The 21,135-nt window shown below is 39.2% G+C and overlaps 1 protein-coding gene across 1 annotated transcript in view; it reads left to right on the top strand.

Moving 5' to 3' along the window:
• lekr1 (Leucine-, glutamate- and lysine-rich protein 1) overlaps nt 1-21,135 on the top strand; it is a 67,537-nt gene that overhangs the window by 20,724 nt on the left and 25,678 nt on the right. Inside the window, exons 5-8 of the mRNA XM_079466580.1 lie at nt 3,666-3,829; nt 7,162-7,338; nt 12,131-12,212; nt 18,384-18,461. Of these exons, the coding sequence (XP_079322706.1) occupies nt 3,666-3,829; nt 7,162-7,338; nt 12,131-12,212; nt 18,384-18,461 (501 nt within the window). The remainder of the gene's footprint in view (nt 1-3,665; nt 3,830-7,161; nt 7,339-12,130; nt 12,213-18,383; nt 18,462-21,135) is intronic.

The following is a 21,135-nucleotide window of genomic DNA, read 5'->3' on the forward strand; positions in this document are numbered from 1 at the left end:
ATTTAAGATAAACATGATTCAATTTAGTCTTTGGAGACTCGACCCTTCAGCAGATTGATATGTGATGTTTGATGAGTTGCAAACAGTTAATAATCAGCTGCTGTGAAGTGAAGCTGTCATGAAAGGCGAGCGGTCTCGGTTGACTGGCAGGTGATAATGCAGTCATGAGCTCTGTGACGGGCTTCTTCATCTTTACCAACCGTCTGTGCGAGCCCCGCACACAAAGGCTGTGATGGTGTCACACTGAAAAGTGCTTCCAGGAAAGGTGTGTGTCAGGGGAATGAATGCTGCTGAAGGAGTGTGCAGCAAACATTTATTTATGGTTAGTGTGCATCAGCTCGCTGTGACGTAATAGCTTGGAGTGGCTTGAAAAACCTTTCCTAATTTGCTATCTTTCTCATTGTTGTCATGTTTTTTTATTTCTCTTTGTTGCCGGATTGACTTTGATTGATCATTTCAGCTGACGCGTGAAGCCTGTGAATATTTTTGGTATCTCGCCCTTTCTCTCTCTCAGCATTCCTGTTGAACCAGTGGGCAGAACTATTTTATGTTATTTCTTCTATTCTGCCTCAACTTCTTATAGTTTCATGACAAGACTGAAAAATATGCTCCATAGTATGGGCATCGCACACACACGCAAGCACATGCGCACGTTGTGTCACACCCTTGTGACCACGAGGTCTTACCAGGTGATTCATCCATCCTTCACCGAAAATTATTATATCAGATTTCATCACCTGTAGAACAAGCGTCTTATTTCCCTGGGTGAACTGTTATATTGGAATGTGGGGCGTCACGGTTATACTGTACACTGGACATTATTATTACATCTGACTTTCCAAGGACTCCATTCACATTTCTCAAGGTGCCAAGAAATAATCAGCTCTGTCTCACATTGCGTGCCATCAAAATGTGTCCCTGGAAAAACTAAATGTTCTATTCTGTGCTGGTAGGGGTTGTAATGTTTCATGATTGTAAAAGTGCTTCTCCGTCCCTCTCGCTGTCTCTGTATAACTTGTGGGTCTATCACACAAGATGAACAGAAATGAATCCATTTACATTGTGCCCTTTTTTTTTGTGATCAAAGCAGAAAAATGTGACATTTATTTTTTTAACCAGTTGGGCATCTTGTTGAGAGGATGTGCTTATTATTTTATTTTAAAAGCGTACATTAAAGAATCTGAGTCACATATATTTGAATGTGTACTAATTTAACTTCAATTGATAGTTTACCCAAAAGTGCAAATTCTGTCATCATTTACTTGCCCTTTGTTTGTGACATACAGAATGTTGGTGACCAAACGGTGGTACCTATTCACTTCTATTGTATGGACACAAAACCAATCCAAGTCAATGGGTACCACTGTTGTTCGGTTACCAACATTCCTCCAAATATCTTCTTTTCTATCTTTTTTGTAACCCTACATATTTCAAAGTACCACATTAGATGCCCGGCAACACCCTGGCAAGCGTTCTTAACACCATTACATCATGGCAGTGTCTTTACACAAACAACCATCCCTCAGAAAATGGAAAAAAATGGAGTCTTCCTGAAGGTTTGTGATATAAATGCTTTTGAACTGCCGAGTTATCAAAGCGAAAAGAAAATGCAATGCTCTCAGATGTCTCCTCTCCTTAACCCCCAAGCTATAATGCCAACGTCTCCTCAAAGCCCCTTTTCATGTCTCGTGTAAAAGCGCGTGCGCCTTCATGTGCGCTTGAGAGCGACGTGTGTGCTTCACATATGGGGCATGTGTGTGTGCAGTGTGAGTTCACTGTAGCGTGATGTCTAGCAGTCTGTTCGGTCAAAAGGTTTATAGCCTGATTACAGACTACGCCCCGGAGGTTCAGAGAGACAGAAAGACAGCCAATGACACAGGAAGCATAAACAGTTTGATCCACGATCGCCCATCCACGCACAGTCCTCCGCAAGGTGAAGATGATCATTTTGAAGACGATCACGATGATTATGTGGGAGGTGATTTATATGGGCCGAGATGATGAGGTCATGGGTCTAAAACCGGACGGGAAAGAATGCTGGGAAAGCAGCTGGCCAGACGCACACATCAAAAACCGAGCATGTGCTGTCCAGACACACCAGAAACACTTCAAACGGAGAGGAGAGAGTGAAATGAAAGAGAGAAAGGTGTGGACAGCGAGTCAGTCTGAACAGGGTCAATGGCTTAACTGAAGAGGATTGGTTTAACTGACAAAGCCAGATGTACTTTTAGAAAAGAAAGACAGCAGCAGAAGCAGCCAGCTGTTGGTTTTGAAATGCTGACAGCTCGGTTCTAACCTCCTTTTCTCATATCTGCTTGTCTCTCTTCTTACGGTTTCCTCTCCACTCTTTGCTTTGTCTCCCACTTGTTATGGAAGATAGGTTTTCGCACAATTGTCTCTCTCTTTTTCCCTCTCTTTCTTTGTCTCACCGCAACACTACTGTGTTTGCCGGTTGCCATGACACTTAGACAAATGTGCGAGTTTGTGTTTGTGTATGTTTGTTTACTCGGTGACAGGCTGGGATGGAAGGATGGATACACGGACTGTGTGGTCGCTGATGTGATTGCGTGTGTGTGTGTGTGTGTGTGTGTGGAGATGGCGTCCTGTTTATTCACTTTGAGAATTCTGGCCGCTCTTATCTGCCTCTGTCTGCTGATGATGATGTAATGCTGGTGGAAAGGAGAGGGGTGTGATGTTGGGCAGCGAAACAGACACACAACTGACACTGTACTTCAAAAGTTCATCATTAAATCATCCCGCAAAGCGCTGACAGCCTGCAAGACCTTGGGAGAGACCAAACACAGAGACATGGATGGACTCAATGAGAATACACTTTAGCCAAGGTGGCATGTAGGCACATCTCATATAAATGGACTAGACAAATGAAAACAATTTTCAGCCGTGCTTAGTGTTTCCCTTAAGAATGAAAGAGAGTTTTTCTCAATGTCTTTTTTATTTCTTCTAGAAAGCAATGAAATGAAAAAGGGGACAAAATAGAGATTTTCACTTAAAGGGATCGTTCACCTAAAAAAGAAAATTATGTCAACATTTATTCACCCTCATGTGGATCAAAATGTATATGACTCTTAGGTGGAACACAAAATAAGATAGTTTGAAAAATGTCTCAGTGGTTTTGTGCCTACACAATAGGAGTCAATGTGGGACAATGTTGTTTGGTTACCATTCTGTTCTTCAAAATATCTTCTTTTGTGTTCAGCAGAAGAAATAAAGTCATAGGTTTGGAATGACATGAGATTGAATAAATGATGGAAGAATTTTCATTTTTGTGTGAACTAGCCCGGTTATCAGATTTTTCTCCCAAAGAAAGAGGCCCCCAAAATCTCACATGTTTTTATAGGTCTCAACAATAAATCAAACTGTCTGCGATTTGCCAATATACCAAAAACTTCAATAAAAATTCAAAATATACAAAAAATCGTTCAAGACCTTATTCACCTCTAAGCCTAACACAAAAGAAGATATTTAGAGAAATGTCTTATGTGCCCAATGGAAGTCTATGGATGTCAATGTTGTTTGGTTATCAACTTTCTTCAAAAAAAAGTCATAAAGTCATACAGGTTTGAGATGACATGAGGACGTGTACATGATGAAAGATTTTTTGTTTTAGTGAACTCTCCCCTTATGTCTTAATGTGTGTGTGGCAGATGGAGGTGTGAACAGCAGCAGCAGGTTCTCGGGGAAGCTGTGGCCCTGCTGAAGTCGTCTCGTGGGGAGATGACGTCCATTAAGAGCCGCTTTACACACTTCCAGGAGAACTGGGAGCTCAGCAAAGCACTGATACAGCAGAGTTGCATCAGTGCTGACGCCGGTAATTAAACACACACAAGTGCAAAACAACCTCTGCTCATGAACTCTGTCCTGCTTCAGAAAAGCTGTGCATCCAATTTTACATCTGGTGCGACTTCTGCATTTATATGGATCTGCATGTGTGTGTTTAGCGGGCTCACACGCGCGTGCTCGAAGCTAATGCGGGCGGATAAGAACCAGCGCTTGCACGCATGACATTCACAATATATCATGTGAGAGTCTGAAATTAAAATAGGAACACACTCTCCCTTAGTGGCTGTGTGTGCGTGTCCGTGGCTATTAGAGTGAGTGCGCACTGTACCCGCTGTGCCGAGATAATTGTGGTATAATGATAATAGTGAATGTGAGACATTTGCCAATGTAGCTGGAAGGGAAGAGAGTGTCAGAGGAAGACAGGACCGATTTATGACCCTCAGAAGTGCGTGCGTTGCTTGGACTCTATTGAGGATGAAATTTCTGACTGAGTTCTCGTGAGGATACCGTAGCCTGACAAACATATCTCAGCGAAACAGCTTTATAGAGGAACTTAATAACGACTTTATTTACATCAACAATGAGACAAATTGTTTTTTGGGTTAAAGGTTAAGATTAGAAGAAGGATTAGTTAGTATTAGGATTGGATTAGGCAAAGTATATTCAGCCTCCTGAATGGCTTTCAGTAACCTATTGATGCCCCCAGGTGGTGTGAGACATGGCTAGAAAGAAAAAAATGAAAGAAAAAATTAATGAATAATTGCCAAATGTGGCAAGGACAGGGGGAAAGAGATGAATATACATAGAGGTTAGATTTTGGGGTTTAGATTCTGTGGTTTTGGACTTTAAGAAGTGCTCACAAAGATATAAACACACATTTGTGTGTTTGCACATAATATGTGTGTAAGAGAGAAAATAAGGGTCTTACAGTGAGGACAAGCGTGTGTTCTCCATAAACATCAGGTATGTTGTGGCTTGCATGTTTGTGTGCATGTTCAGAGAATGTTTGCATGTTTGTGTGCGGTTGCTAAGCTGCAATATTTAGCATGCAAATCGCTCCATGCGCTGATATGAGCATATGTGTGTTGGCTATGTGTTGTTCAACATAGTTTTGGTTAACAGATGGTTTGTACGCTGTAGGGCGAGTTAACCTCTCGCTCACCCCATGGGGCGTGTGTGTCTTCTCCCCACAAACGGTTCGAACCGCCTCCTCTCTGCCTGTTGCATGTCCCAGATTCCAGCGTGTTTGTGTGTGTCATTGAGAGGTGAATGAGTACACAAAGCCAGACTTCTTTGAACCAATGCACAGGTATTTTGTTTACATTAGCCAAAGGAGTGTTTAGACTTTGCTTTTATATCGCCAGCCCCTAGCTGTCTTTCAGCACGTGTGCGTTTCTCACATTCATGCTTTTGAATTCGAGCATGTGCTTGTGTTATTCTGCTCGAATCAATTTAATGAATTAATGTAATTAAGCACTCAGAGAAAAGTACATTTAACTATTTGTGCATATAGAGAAAGATAAAAGAAAGCATGTATATGTGTATGTGTGTGTGTGTGGGGGGGCAATCTGATATGGGTGTTGGTGCAACAATTATGGGCTGCTACCTGTCTGTCTGCTTTCCACGGTTCAGGCTTGACAAAAGAGGAAAGGTATAAAAATGTTAAGTCTGATTCTTTGTCTCAGTGTAATGAAGGTTTGGTTTTAGCATTGGTAGGAACAGGTGTATGTTTCAACTGTTAAAGTTGTTTAGAATATATTTATGTACAGGATTAATTCACTACCATTTAAACTGAAAGAATGTACAAATAATACATTGTGTCATGTGTTTAGCTATGAAATTAAAGTTGATTCTTCGTTTAGAATATGTATTTATGTTAGTACAGGATCCATGCACTATTTTACACTGAAAAAATTATGTTCAAACAATATATTACATACTATTTTTAGTCAAATTCAGTTGGACAGTTGAACTAGTTGTTAGTTTTTTTTATTGCAATGCATAATGTGATTTCTTTCAAAAGCATTTAAAACCTTTACATGTCAAATAATAAAACATTAAAATATATTTACATACTGTAAAATATTTGTTCATATTTTTATGTAAACTGAAAACTATCTAAATAAAAAGCATGCCAACTCTTAATTTAATTAGAAAAAGTAAAGTCAAATAAAAAAACTTTCCAAATAAATACTTGAATACATGAATTATACTTTATTTAAAACTGCCATTCTATATGATGCATTCTCAAATTTGATTGATGGAACTACAGCCATATAGTCTAACAGCACATGTGACACTGCATTGAACAATTGCTGTAGAGATTTCAGAAGTCTCTTATCTGGGGTCCATTGAGCCCGTACACGAATCTACACCCATGGCGCACACAGCCTGGGAAAACCAAAGGCAAGTTCAAACACACATGCAGGGCGGGGCTTGTGAGTGCACCCCTACACGCACACAAACTGTAAACACATCGTCCAGTAGTATGCTAAAATGTTTCACCCAATGCGTTCATTCAACCCTAACTCGCGCTGGGTCAGCACTAACAGCTGCTGTTCAGGCGCTTAGTCAGCTGAGGGAGACAGGTCAAGTTGGAATATGTGTGCGGGTGTGTGTTTGTTCATGTTCATGAGACAGCACGATCGGGACCAAGTGCAACAGAGCTGATGGTAACCGCCCCGTGACCTGAAGTGCGTCAATCATCAGATGTAGGCTCGGCTTCGCTTGCTCTCTCTCTCTCTCTGTTTGTGCAGGCACTTCATTGGTGTAGCCTGTTGACGTGAGTTACTGCGCCCACTGCCGATGTGAAAAGTTCTCTGGCATTTTCTCACACGTCTGAGAATCTCTCCTTAGTTATCTTTGTTATGCCATGCACGAGCACCTCTATGAGCTTTTTCGGAGTGATTTGAGTTTTTACCTTCTTGGTTGATGGATTTAATGTGTTTTTGTTTAGTCTCACATTAGTTTATGTGCATGCAAAGATTCAGAATATATAGTTTTTTTCTCAGTGCAATAAAAATTCCCCCTTGAGTACAAATAAATGCCACATTTATATTTTGTCATCTGTTTATTTTTTAATTGTGGCTTACTGTGATTATTTACTGTATTCCAGAATCTGCCCCACCAGAATCCATTTAAAGTGCTTGTGTACTATGTAATAATACTGTCTGCTTAAGAGGGTGGGAACCACACTGACTAGATTATCCTGCACCTCAGTGGTCTCATTTTCTTTCCAGTAGGTCAAATTAGTTTTCGCTTGTTGTTCTGATGTTTTTTCAGAGGTTGCTGTATTTGAATTGGTCACAAACAAATGTTGTAAAGAAGTCTGACCACTTTCACAATTACATTTCTTTTAAGAATGTAAGCGGCAGCGACAGAAAGCGGAGGCGGAGCTTAAAAGGCTGCAGGGGGAGGTGCCAAATTTGACGACGTGTCTGGATGCAGCACAAGAACAGATTTTGCAGTTGGAGAGCCAGGTCGAGACCCAGAAACTACTGCAGAATGAAAACCAGGAGGCCTGGTCTCTCATACAGGGTGTGTATAACCAACAGTGAAGTGTAAAATGTGTCATTCATCGCTCAATGATCTCTTTGTAAGTCGCTTTGGATGACTAAATGTAAAATGTCTTTCAATGTTGAAAAACTCTCTCCTATCTCTTTTCAATGTGCAACAGGGAGTAATCCATTATTAGGTTCATTTCCCATTGAGATTTAAAAAATCAAAACATTATTCAGTTCAAGCATCTTAACCGGCCTGACACAACAACATAGGCTCAACCAGTGAACCTGATACACGTTTGTCAGATCTTGTTTAGATGGGTGGAGTGTTCTGCAAACTTGTTTGAAAATAAACTTTATTTTTGTGATCCTTTTTTGCTGTTGCTAGAGGTCCAGTTTTACAAAATTCAGCTTGTTTAGAAATATTTTAGAATTTAAATTTTTGTGTGAACTATTCCTTTAAGTGCATGACCACAGGCATACATAGACATGCATTGAGCTTGCTTTTAGATTGTAGACCATTGAAATAGGTTGGGAAGTGTTATTGTGCTACTTTATTTTTATTTTTTAAATGGCAGCTGTATTGATTTAAGATTCACTGGTGTCTTTGTTTTTGACTCTTTTGACATTTGCACACAGAAATGACACACTTTGTCTGTTTGCCGTCCATGGACATCCATACACATTTGTTGTATTGATTGTGTGTTTTGGGGTAGCAGTCCCATTGTCCATGTCCTAAACAGCCAGTAAGACTATCAATTAATCTGATAAATGAAGCAGAGAAAATGTTCCTTCACATTTGAAGTAGGAAAGAAAAGAGCAGAAAGGAGGAAAAAGGGAGCAAACAAGTTTATACCTCTCGAAGTATGGTTTCGCCTGGTCATGTTACAGTGACCAGAAAGCAATTATCAGTTCATTACTGAATAGAAAAAAGCCCTTCTTCTAGCCACGCTTTTATGTCCCCCATTGAGAAAATGTCAGGCTGACACAAGCAGAGCAGCGGAGAGCACTTTCACCAGAAAAAAAGCACCACCTTAGCCGCTCTCAGCCTTTCACAACCATCCAGTCAGCCAATTCCCCAACAAACAGGCTGAATAAAACAGACCATTTTTCTCCGGATGAAAGCGCTCTGAATCGATCCCATCAGGAAGCGAAACCCCCAGCCTCTGTGTACTTCTGGAATATATCCTGTTATGATAGAACACAGTTAACAGAACAGAACTGCATGAGCGAACCTGCTCGCCGGCAGTTTGAGAACAGGATGAACATTTTCTTTTTGAGCTGTGATAGACTCAGATGCTTATTGCTCGACCCTCTGATCCTTTTTTTGTAATTTACTGGGGTATTAGATGCACTGTGTTCTGTTGCTGTGTGAGGTCAGACATAACGGCTATTCTGTCATTATTATTAGGTTTATTAATGGCCTTTGTTTTCTCTGGAGATCTGCGTCAAAATTAGACCAGAGTTTTACAAATCATTTCTCTCTGGATCACAGAAGTCTTGCAGCGTCTGGAGTATTTTTTTTTATGGTAATCATTAGGTGTGTAGGAGGAGGGAGAGAGGTCAGAGTGACTTGACTCTGGTCTGTGGCGGCGGTAATGGGCAGCCTTTCATCGACTCTACACATCAACTCACTGCCAAGACCTGTGTGCTGTTCTGCACGTCTCTGCATGCTATTACACAAGTGACTTGTTACATTTACATCTTTGTAAATGTCTGTATTTTTCTCCATGCAAATATGGTCTGCAAGAGATTTGTCAGGTTGACGTCACCTGTCATGATATTGCCGCATCATGTCATGATTCCCTTGGTTTAGTGGCAGGATCATGACAGAATCTCATGTCTTGTGTGGAGAGAGACAGTCTTGTCTCTGTTCCCATCATCTCCTTTCCTTGTTATTGATCCATGCCCTACACCTGTCCCCCATTTGGTTTGGTCCCTTATTTAATGCCCTTGTTTCTTCTGTCTTGTGCTGGTTCATTGTGTTTGTGTGGTGAGTTCTTGCGCTTGTCAGTTTAGTCATGTGGAGTTTGTCAAAAGTTATTTTAAGTTTTGCTTCAGTGTAGTTAGTCTTAGTCCTGTCTTGTTATTATATTTCCATGTTTTGTTATGTTTCCCACTCGTAGGTGTTTGTTTTTTTTTTTAATATTAAATATCTGTTAACCCCTTACCAAATTTGGTATAAATTGTCATACATTTTATAGATGTTTATAGACATTGGATTATACAATCAATGTTTAGTAGTACCATTCACTGATGTTTGGACCAAAAGCAATGCAAGTCGATGGGTACCGCCATTGTTTGGTTACCAAAATTTTTCAAAATATATTTGTTTGTGTTCTGTAGATGCGGATGTGCAAATCATTGTCTTTTGGAAGATTGCAAAAAATAATCTCTGTGTTTAACAAAGGTTTAGGATGTTTACAAGTTTTGTGTATCAAGATAATCTTTACAATTTAACGCAACATTTGTTACTTTTGAAGCCGAAATACAATCAGCAGAAGTAAAAAGCTAACAAGATGCTATAAACAGACTACACTTAAGGTCACTCGATATCAACGTCACCACCACCAAGCCTCCGACAACTCTTTCAAACTTTACAAAAAATGTGTTCCCTGGTAAGTAATCACTCTGTGAATGAGTAATGGGAAGGGATTTCTTCCCATGTTGCATTATTTGTGAGCTTTATATGCGTGATGACGTCTAACATCCCTGGCAAAGAAAGTAGTCGCTTTTGGCAACTTGTTAACAACCACAGTTTTTAAGACAAAATAAGGCTTTAAAAATCACAAGCGGGTTATACGTTTTTTTGTCATAGAATAAAACGTGAAAATATTTAGAGGTTTTGTTTACCACAGAACTTATTTCAGGAGATTCACCAAAAACCCATAAAAAAAACATAAACTTTGGAGCAATGGAGCCGGAAGTCCTAAAATGGTAACTGGCTTCCAGGGTTTGCATACAAAAATCCATCATCTCTACCACTCCCTATTCGGGTGGGACATCCTACCCTTTTCAAGTGTTAAATTTAGTTTACCACATAGCATGGAATTTGATGAGTAGCTAAAATGATGTCATAATTTATTTTACTTTGTGTTGGTGGTGTATTGGTTAATTCATAGGAGACTGATAGATATCTGAAAGCTGACACGTTCTAAAAGCCAAATAAGTTTAATTTAATAGGGACCTTAAATATTTTTGGTGCAAAATCTATTGACTTCCTGTGCTGACCTTGTTGACTTTCTATTGAATTACTATTTGTTTAATTCCCTTTCCTGTCATTCCTGTTTAATTTCCAATTTAATAACCTGGGAGGTTAATTTCAATTTCATTTGCAGCACATTCAAATGTGAGTTTAGCAGGTGGATATGAGTTTGTATGCTCATATTGTGCATAGATTTCCGCTGTGTGTCGTGACTACAGTAGCACAACTCTAAATCTCCTGCTTCTCTCACTCCTGCCGTCTTCTGTCATCCTCTTCTCTCTCACCTCTTTTAAAGTGTCTCCAGTTTCCAGTCCTTGGCTCTTTTTCAAGTTCTCTGTCTCTTTGCCCTCTTCACTGATCATGAGAGCAGGGCCGAGTGAATACTCTCTCCTGAGCGCTGCGCCGGATGTCACAGAGCTGAGATGATGAATGAGAATGTGTAGAGTTCACCCTCAATTATGGCTGCTGGCAACCGATAGCCACCAGATTACGCTTCATTGCTTCATGGGAGATAAAAAGCAGGGGAGGGGGAGAGAAAGGAAACAGAGAAACTGAAAAAAGAAGAATTACATTTATTGCCTGTGGAGGAATCAGATGAATCTGATCGTTGAAGAAACTCAACTCTTACTGTGAACGTTAGGGGGGTATTTATTCTGACGGCACAGCATAGCCGTAAGAACCTTGTCACACAAGCTAAATATGTAGTCAATGTCATAGCGTGACATGCAGAATGAACAAGAATCTTTTGTGTGCCATCTGCAGCATTTCCATATTTGCAGTAAAGTGGGAATAAAAGATTTCATTTACAATAATTTTCACTACCATTTAGTGTTTTTGCTCACTACAAAATGTTTGTTGTTTTTGTCTTTATTCAGCAAGTATGCATCAAGTTTTTCTTTGTGTCGATTTCTTACCTTTTTCTAATTAGCTAATCTGCCCTTTTCTTCAGTCGTGGTCCGAATTTCACAGTCTTTCTGCAGTGTTTCAAACAAACTGTTCTGTTCGACAAAGCTGCTTCAGTAGCTGAACATCAGTGAATGTCTGTTTCATAATGCAGAGATTTTGATGTACTTTGATGTGTCTCTATTTGTTGTTCTTTTATGACAGTATTGTGCATGAAAGAGCCCTCATCTCTCACAAGAACAAAAGGCTGGTGGCTTTCTGGAGAAATTAATTGTTTCTTTTTGGCGCTTTTCAGAATTTGAAAGTGTGAAGTCAGTTGCAAAACTGAAAGTGTCCTCAATACTAAATCGAAAAAATATTTCCACACCTCATTACGCAGAACAACCACTTTTAACTGTTCATGATAAAAGGGTTTCTGATGTACTATTTCAAGGTCAAAGCTGCTGGAAATTTTGTTTTTATCATCGTAGTTAAACATTTGGAAATAAACTAAAATACAATGGATTTACTTGAAAGAGGAACAGTAATGGACCGTATCTTAGATTTGAAGTGTATTTCAAAAACATAACAATAATTATAAACGCTAGATCAATCGAGATGCTTGAAGTGCACACAAAATGTCACTCAGTGCAGCTGTACAGTCTCTTGTTTGCCGAGAGGCATGTGGTGTCATATTTTGGATACCTTTTTGGGGCTAACTAGCTGTATTTTGTTCTCATAGGCCTGAAGGAGGAGATGAAGACTCTAAAAAAAGATCTCCAGAACAACATGCAGGAACTAGAGAATGTAAAGAAACTCCTGGAGTAAGTCACAGCTGTCACACACTAGCTATCTAAATATTATACTATCTGTCCTATGCTCATCATTTGTACTTTGACCTAAGGTTGAAAGTAAAGTCTCTGCAAAAAATGTAATTTTTATATCTTGCCAACCATTTGAAGTGGAAACTAAATATCGTTGTCTTTTGGAAGCAGCTCACCTGGTCCTAAATGGACTGTCGAGTTATATATGAAATACACATGCACTAATCCCAAAATTGTTCTTAGACAAACACACTCATTTACAACCCGACCTGGTATTTCATCCTGATTTAGGGAAGATTCAACTGCAGTTCAGCTGTTCCCACTCTAAAGTCTTTAATTCCTCTTTATCATACATACTACATCTAAGCACAGCTCACAACTGAGCTCAATACACCATCATTATCTATGAAAACACACCCTCTTTTCTGAAAATGATTTAATATGTGTCAGAAGGAAGAAAGAACAGTTTAAACATGCTTAGTTGGGATTATCATCTCTGTTTGACAGAAACCAATTCATCTGAATACCATCGTGAAGCTGTCTACACGATATACAGTATATTTATGTAACCAATGTGATGAAGATATCTCTATTTTACTCATGAAGGGAGTTTATTTTTGTTGGAAAAGCGAGGTGCAGATTGAACAAATGCTCGCGAGCTCTGTGACCTGGCAAGAGCCCGAGGAAAGATCTCTGTCAGGTCTTTCTTCACAGAATACACCATCCATTGCTGAGGTTCATCACATTATACATACTGAACCACCATTGGCTTAGACCTTTGTAATAATCCATCCTAAATCATCAACGACTTTTTTGTCATGAGCAAGATTTTTACTTGCTTTGCCAGCAGTTTACTGGCCCCACCACAAGAAAAGTGCGATTTTATTTTATTGTATGTCAAAACTATTTCTATTTTTGTTTATAATTTCTTATCACTTTTTTAGAAACATAACCATATATTAAAATATAGAAATTATAGATAACTCAAAAATGTCTAATCTGTAGACATGAACCAAATCTTTGTATAAAAGATATAAGCTATATACTTAAAATCTTCGGAATTCTCAACAACAATGTTCAATACATAGAAAACTAGTTTCTGTTTGTGAGGAATAAAACACACACACTGGTCTCATTCCAGTGAACAATCTTCTATGTGTAGCTGTGTGCTCTCATAACCCTTCCCCTCCTTATCTCCGTTTTCTCTCTTTGTCTGTGGATAAGTGCTGTCAGGTCTCTGTGGCATGGCAGGACAGTGTATCTGATGTGACAGTGCTAGCCGTCACGGCCGCTCTGGCATTGACAGCTGTATGCGTGTGACGGGACTCATGGCGTGTGACTCTTCCTGTCGTCTGTGCTAATGTATTTTGGAAGACAGATAAACCGATCTGATGCAACTGACAGGCCTTCACTTTGTTACCTGTCTGTGAAAACACATCAATGAAAAACACGCCCCATCCTGCCATTTATGTTCAGTAAATGTGTGACACCTCATTGTTCCATCACCACAAGGCAACGGATCACTCTCAAAAACGTACACCCATTCTATTCCTTTCTAGTGGTCTGAGCTGCCAGCCTGCACCCGAGCAGAGAATTTTACGTCATTAGGATTAAAAAATGCTATTAAGATCACATACTGTTTTATTAAATCCACTTGGAAAATACATTGATCAAAGCCTATATCAGATTATTCTAGGTGCTGTGATAAGTTTTTTTTAACATAGATGAAACATTGATTAACTTTGTTTAAGAACTTTTGTTTTTCATGAGGACATATGGTAACATGGAGTGATATAGAATAAAAGAATACCAATAGTGCTTATGTGCTACTTTCAATTTGTAATCTTATTTGCGATCCTTAATGCCTCGGAGATTCTTAAAGGGAAAAAATACAACGGTTGTCAAAAGTGCCCCAGAACTGTACATTCTTCAGAATGTCTTCTTTTGTGTTCAACAGAACCAAAAGTATCTTCCTACTATGGTAGTCAATGGGGGGCAAAAAAAGTTATACATATTTGGAGCAACTGGCAGGTGTGTAAATGATGACAGAATTTTCATTTGTGGCTGAACTATCCCTTTAACCTGATCTAAAATGTACAAGCGAACATGCCAAGAATACGGCCGGAATTATTCAGCTTTCTCAGTAAAGATGTGTTTCGACAACTTTTTCCCAGAGGACCTTTGGGCCTTTTGAATTGAATTGCGGCTCCTTTGAAACAACATGACGTGTGTGCAAAGCTTTGATATCTCCCTATCAGACAGGAAAAAAAGCTCTGTGTTTGTATGCAGAGTGTGTTCCCAAGGCAACCATACAACCTCTAACCCTACTTCAGATATACATCGCACATCTGCCGCACTGCCAAGCCAGTTTGTTCCCGTTGCTACGCTGAACCATGTCAGAAATAGTTTGAGGTGAGTTAAAATACACATGGAGTGACAGAGCACCAATGGGATTAACCTGCGGGGAGAGAGAGTGAAAAAGAGCAAGAGTGAGAGACAGATTCAGTAAATGATTCAGGCTGCCAAGATAAGGAATATTATGCGATGTAGAGTTTATAACTTAGAAGAGGTTTTGTTTTGGTATGCAAAACATAATCTTCCTGAGACCTCAAGGGACCTTTTCAACAGAAGTTACTAGAAATCTGAAATCTTGAAATCTGATCTTCCATTCAGTTCCTTGAGTTTCACAGCTACAATATTCTCTTATAGATACATGATCTAATGTGTCTTACATTGATCTAGTTGTATGAGCATGTGCCCTCTGGCCTAAAGTGCACCTTTGAAATATTTTGAGGTAGTTAACCATTTTTTCCACTTTATCAACCTCAAAAAGTATTGTACTTGTAATTATAGGAGTAGTTCACCCAAAATGAACATTCCCATAGATTTCCTGTGGCACAGTGGTTAGGGCATGGCGCTAGCTATGCCGAGGTCATGGGTTTGATCCCAAGGGATTGCACATGGTCAGAAACAAAATGTATAATACAATGCCATGTAAGTCGCTTTGGAAAAAAGTGTCTGCCAAATGTAAATATATCATTTATTTCCTCTAAACCTGTATGACGTAGGCTATGTATGAAGAAGATATTTTGAAGAATGTTGGTAACCAAACAACACTGAACCCCATTGACTTCAATTGTACACCAAACCACTGATATCTACCAGCTATGTTCTTCTAAAAATATCTGTTCCTCAGAATAGCATCTTTAAAATATTATTCTTGTGTTATACAGATTTTGAGCAATGCAAGAGTAAAAATTAAGTCTAGTGTGTATTTGAAAGCAAAGAGAAAAAGAGATAGTCATATACATTTTTTTTAGTTTGATGTTTAATATTTATAGTCATTACATGAATAAATAACATTAAGTTCATTAAGAAATATAATTTTAATCTTCAGAATGTAGCTAATGCGAGTGAATATAATATAACCACTATACGATCGGCATTAATAGATATCACTCAAAATAATCCATGTCAGTAGAGAGATTTAGAATTGTGCCTCTCTATTCACATAATATTTTTATGTCTGTGTCATCATACATAAGTTACTTAATATTTTAAATATGAGCAATGCTAACCGTGATGCCTGCCATTACAAACACAACTAACCACAGAACAGTAAACATCATTCATTTCTTTCAAATCTAATCCATTCTTTGTCAGAAGCCGGGCGTCTTGTGAGTATTTTAGTGAGATTTACAGTCCACGATCTTGTTTTCAGGTCCATCTGACCTGACAGCCATCAAGAGCGCTGCATGTTTTCATCCACACAGAGACAACCACCTTCAACATGTTAATTCTGCAATCTCGCTCTGTCTCTCATCCTCTCTCTCTCTCCCCCTCGTTCTTATCTCCAGTGTCACAGAGATCCAGTGGAAATAAAAGGTTATCTTAACCCGCTGTCAGATAGCAGGGTGTCACAGAGCTCAGCAAAACCTTCAGGCAACCATAATAAACAAAGGAAGAAAGGTCTTTAACAAACCTTCATCAGACTCATCAACCCCAGCGAGATTCAGCTGGGTGAGACTGGAACTGTTGGGAATGGATTAGGGAAGGTTGGCGTGAGAGGGTGCAAAGTGTTCGTGAGTTCAGATGGGGGGATGTAGAAGGCTTTACAGTTGACAATTGACACCCGGAGGAAACCTATACCACACTGACCTTGACAGCGTATTACTGAAGAGCCGGGGGTGAAAAGTAGAGAATGAGAAGCTGATTGTTACTCAGCTTAGCAATGCGGAGATCTCTCAGCCTTGTTGTGAGTAACGTAAGGCCCCAGGAGCCCCGGCTGGCATTGATGTTTTCAAAGAAAGAAAGAGAAGAGTAGAATTTCCTCTTCGTTAGCAACCGGGATCAGACATGCAAAGTATCCCGATAGTCTGTGAGCCAGAGGGAGAATATGTCTGAAGAGTCTGTGAAAAGTTATGTGAGATTGATATGCGTGTGTGGTGGGCCGTACAGTGGTGGACTTTGGACAATTGACATTATTGCTCTTTGTGTCATATGTGACTCATTATCGAATTATGAGCATCAAAGTTTGATTTCAAGCATTCATTTCACTTTGATTTCATCTTTGACATTGCATTACTCGGTACATATTAAAAATATTAAGGTTATAGTTTTACAAAATGTTCTTACAGGTTGATTTTATGTAGAAAACAATAAATCCCCCAAAAATGACTTTAGCTGCATTTTCATAGGCATGGTCACATATTTTATTCATGGTTATTAGTGTTTTGCCCCTTGTACCAAACACGTCATATTTTACTGGTTTGATCTAACCAAAGGGGGCATTTAAACCGCCGGACATTACTTTTGGCCATTAATGTATTCTTATGAAAACCACCCTGGGCTGCAATTTCCTACTTCAGAACGAGACATCCAGGGAACAAGGTTGGATCCAGATCCAGTCTCCTCCCATTGCATTGTGCTTGGTCGACACTGGATCCATTTTCTTTCCACTGCATTTTGATTGGTCGACAGATTTCCGCAGCAGTTTTGCCACAACGCACGTCATACTCGTGTTGTTGCTCAACCCTTTCCTTATTGAGTCGTAACCAAAGTTATACTTCTGACGGAAAACAAACTTGCTGAAGAAAAACTTCATTTATTAACATATTTTTAATAAAGCATTTTATTAGATTTAGGTTTAGGGTACGGGTTTGGGTTAACAAATATTTAATTGTGATCATACTTACAGGCGTACATTAAATGATGACATTGATAAGAGCAAACATTGATGACCACGAGTTGCAATTTACTCTCCAAATTTCGGCTGAATATATAAAGTGGGAGGAGTTGAATCTGGAGCAAACCTCGCGCCCTGGATCTTGTGTTCAGCAGTGAGGACCATCTCACTCTGTGACCCGGTTAAACAAAATAGCAATTTTAGGTTCCCGAAAGGACAGTTCTGTGTGGACGAAACGTCGATACGATAGTAAATCTTGACATATACAGCTAGCGCCTCTATGTGGATGGCCTCTGAGGCATGTGGTGGAGATGGCACATTAAACACAAAGCATTCAAATGCACACGTGTTTCTCTAGTTCAGTTGCATTAGTAGTGCAAAGCTTGTGGGTTTATTTCTAGGGAATTTACATACTGATGAAAATGTATAACTTGAATGGACCTCACCTCGCTTTGGATGAAAGTGTATGCCAAATGCATACAGTAGATGTAAATGTAACGCATTTAAACACACACACACACACACACACACTTGGCCGCTCTGCTCCTTTCATTCTGTGATTCATTAGACTTCCTGTTCGCTCTTGTCACTTCTGTGCTAGCTACAGTAACTGAGTATGACATTGTTACTCAAACTACAGGGCAACGCTGTAAAAACCATAACAATTAACAGCTGTATGTCAGAAAGTGTTTTCTTCCTTTCCTTTTACACCTGCTATCTTTTTCACTTACTCTATCACTCATGGAGACCCGTTTCAACACCTGTTACACTCTCTGCGATACCTGCACTGCACTGCTTAACACCGGCCAGGCATACTGAGTTGTGGTGTCAGATGCGGATGCCAGAGGGACATGCTTGGGTGACTTTTTTTGGGAGGGGAATGTTTTTGTAGTGTCTCCTGAGCTCACAGGCAATTAAGAGAAAAGAAAGAACAGATGCTAGCGGCCGCTGCCTTCAATAAAAACAGGACAAAATGTTTATTTCAGGACAAAGTCCGCAGAGAAGGAGGAAGTCCAAGAATTTTGGAGCCAACAGGCCAGGGACCAGAACGCCGCCATGGAGAGGTACAATAAATTTGAACTCTTTGATATTTTAACTGTTTCTCAAAGTCAATAATGAGATTGAACAGAGATCAAATGAAGAATGTTGTTCAAAGGTGAAGTGTGTAATTTTAATGCCACTGGTGGTACCAAACAAATGATGTCTGTATTAACCCCCCCATGTTTTTCCCTAAGGTAATTGTATTGGTTGAGCCAGAAATGAAAATGTAAAAAACAAACAAAAATTTTGGAACAAAACAGTGTTTTTATGTATTTATACTCTGCATTGCAACTAAAGGGCAAGTTTATAAGACATACTTCACCTTTACATCTCATGAAAGATGACTCTGAATGAATCCCTTACGAAACAAAAATATATGAGCATATACTGGAAAAAAGACATTTCCAAATAGAAAGAAATGCATTTCCATATAGACGGTTTCAGTGGCAACAACATAAACAAACATTATGTGGCCCAAACCTAACCTCCAGTAGACGTCCGCAAAGAATCAAGAACTGTTGAGTAGTTTTAATTTAATTCAATTAATATACAATAAAATAATCGTATACATTTATATTAATATCACTTGAATATAAAGGAAATCGTTATATATCAACCGGAAGTTAACTTCGGCCCAGTTTCGTAAATCAGATATAACATATAATATATATCGGATTATATAGTAAATACTGTATATTAACTATTTATTTTCTATATATAAAAAAATCAATATATCAGCGGGAAATATATAGGAAAATATGTTTTCTTTGTCAAGTCAGCTTTATTTATATAGCGCTTTTTGCAATTTTCATTGTTACAAAGCAGCTGTACAAGAAAACATTGACTATAAGTAAAACATAAAAGGTTATGGAAGTCAAAACACAGGTCAAATATCAGACACACAATAAATTCCTATATGCAGAGTTAATTAAATAAGACTATCAAATTCTTTGCATAACGGTTAAGATTTGTAACGAGAAGAAATGTATACACTTTCTTTTATAGCTTTGTACTCTTACTTTATGTCAATAATTGTCTCATTCATGTCCGTTTCTGAGAAATTTTACAGACATGAGAGTATTTTCTATATTGTCTCAGATATACACTCACGTGTATAAGAACACTATATATAGAAGAACGTCAGGCCTCCGTGGTCACGTTTTGTTTGTTTTGATTGATGTCATCTATTGTGAACCTGTTTGAATAGGGTGTGCTCATTGATTTGTGCGTGTCTAACTGTGTGTGTGTCTGTATATGACAGAGACAGATTTTGTTAGTATCTCTTCATCATCTGTACGTTCAAGCATCTCTGTACATTCATGCGCATTCCTGGATGTAGTTTTAAGCGGCGTGCGGCGTGTTACGATTGCTACCCTGAAGAGAGATCAGGGCAGGCACTCTAATAAAGAAGAGGGTTTATGAAAAGGCATTAAAGCTTTTCGAAGAGGGCGAGGAGACCTCAGCCACAATAATGTGAGGTCTTGAAGACCTTACAAGTGTAACGACAGGAACGTGATTAGAGAAAAAGAGGACGTGGTGCGAGTGAGCTCTGAAAGTGACATGTGCACATGTTCCTCTGCTTTTTGAGGTCACACCCTCCCTCTCCGTGTACCATAGCGGTGTTTCAGACAGAGAGATACTTTCAAGTTATTACGTTTTGTAAAGTGTCGGCAGGCTGAGATACGTGTGAAGCTTTGTGATGGCAGATGGAAGCACTTCCCATTCTGGGCTTTGGGATTCAGAGCTACCCGCACACACACACACACACACTTCACATCTCGGTTTTCAAAGCTCCTTTAATTTTCACCACCCCAGAGGAGCAACAATATCTCCAAAACAGACTCACAGGCATAAACTAAAATTTTTCTGATGACAGATATCAGACTGACGCTCTTCTAAATCTATCCCACACCATCTTTTACAACGGTTCTCACTCCTTCGCTCTAAAAACTACTCTGAAACACCCGCAGATACACCCATGTGGTCCCCACATTGCATTCATTTAGAATTCAACTTTATTTCAAACATATGTTAAGCGTCAACGTTTCATTTATTGTTTAGGCATTCCAGAAGCAGCCTATGTGTGCATTCACGTTAATCTGCATTATACAGCATCCAAAAAAACAACAACACAGATGTGAGTGGGCCCATGGGATGACACTTATCTTTGTTTCATTTACACAGACACCAGCTCAGAACTAAGACCATAAAATCCTCTTCAGAAAACCTTTTCGTTTTTCCACGGCTGGTCTTCTGAGATGCCTAAAGATATCTTCAGGTCAGCTGCTTTTATAGAGGAAACTGTCTGATCTTGAAGTGATAACTGTTCCACATGGGAAGTGTACCATTGTCACACCATATCCTGAAGTGTCTTCCTCTATAAGGAGGATGGAGGCTAACAGACCAGATCTGCTATGTTTGGGAATTTCCGACTTTTTTCCGGGAGGGAAAAGATAGAGAGAGATACTGACAGGGTCTCTTGAAGGTCCTTGTTCGAGGAGGTAGAGGAAGTTTTTAGACACCTGCTGTAACTGATAAGTTTGAAGCAGAGAAAAGGCATTTGCGCAAGATGAAGACCTTATCACTACTTTTAAATGCACATTGTATTGTAAGAACGGACTGTGTGGTATTCATTACTTGTAGATTGCTACAAAGACATCATTTTAAGGTATGTCTTAAAATCCCTATGACTCCATT

This window comes from Barbatula barbatula (assembly GCF_947034865.1).
Source record: "Barbatula barbatula genome assembly, chromosome: 10".
Taxonomy (NCBI): domain Eukaryota; kingdom Metazoa; phylum Chordata; class Actinopteri; order Cypriniformes; family Nemacheilidae; genus Barbatula; species Barbatula barbatula.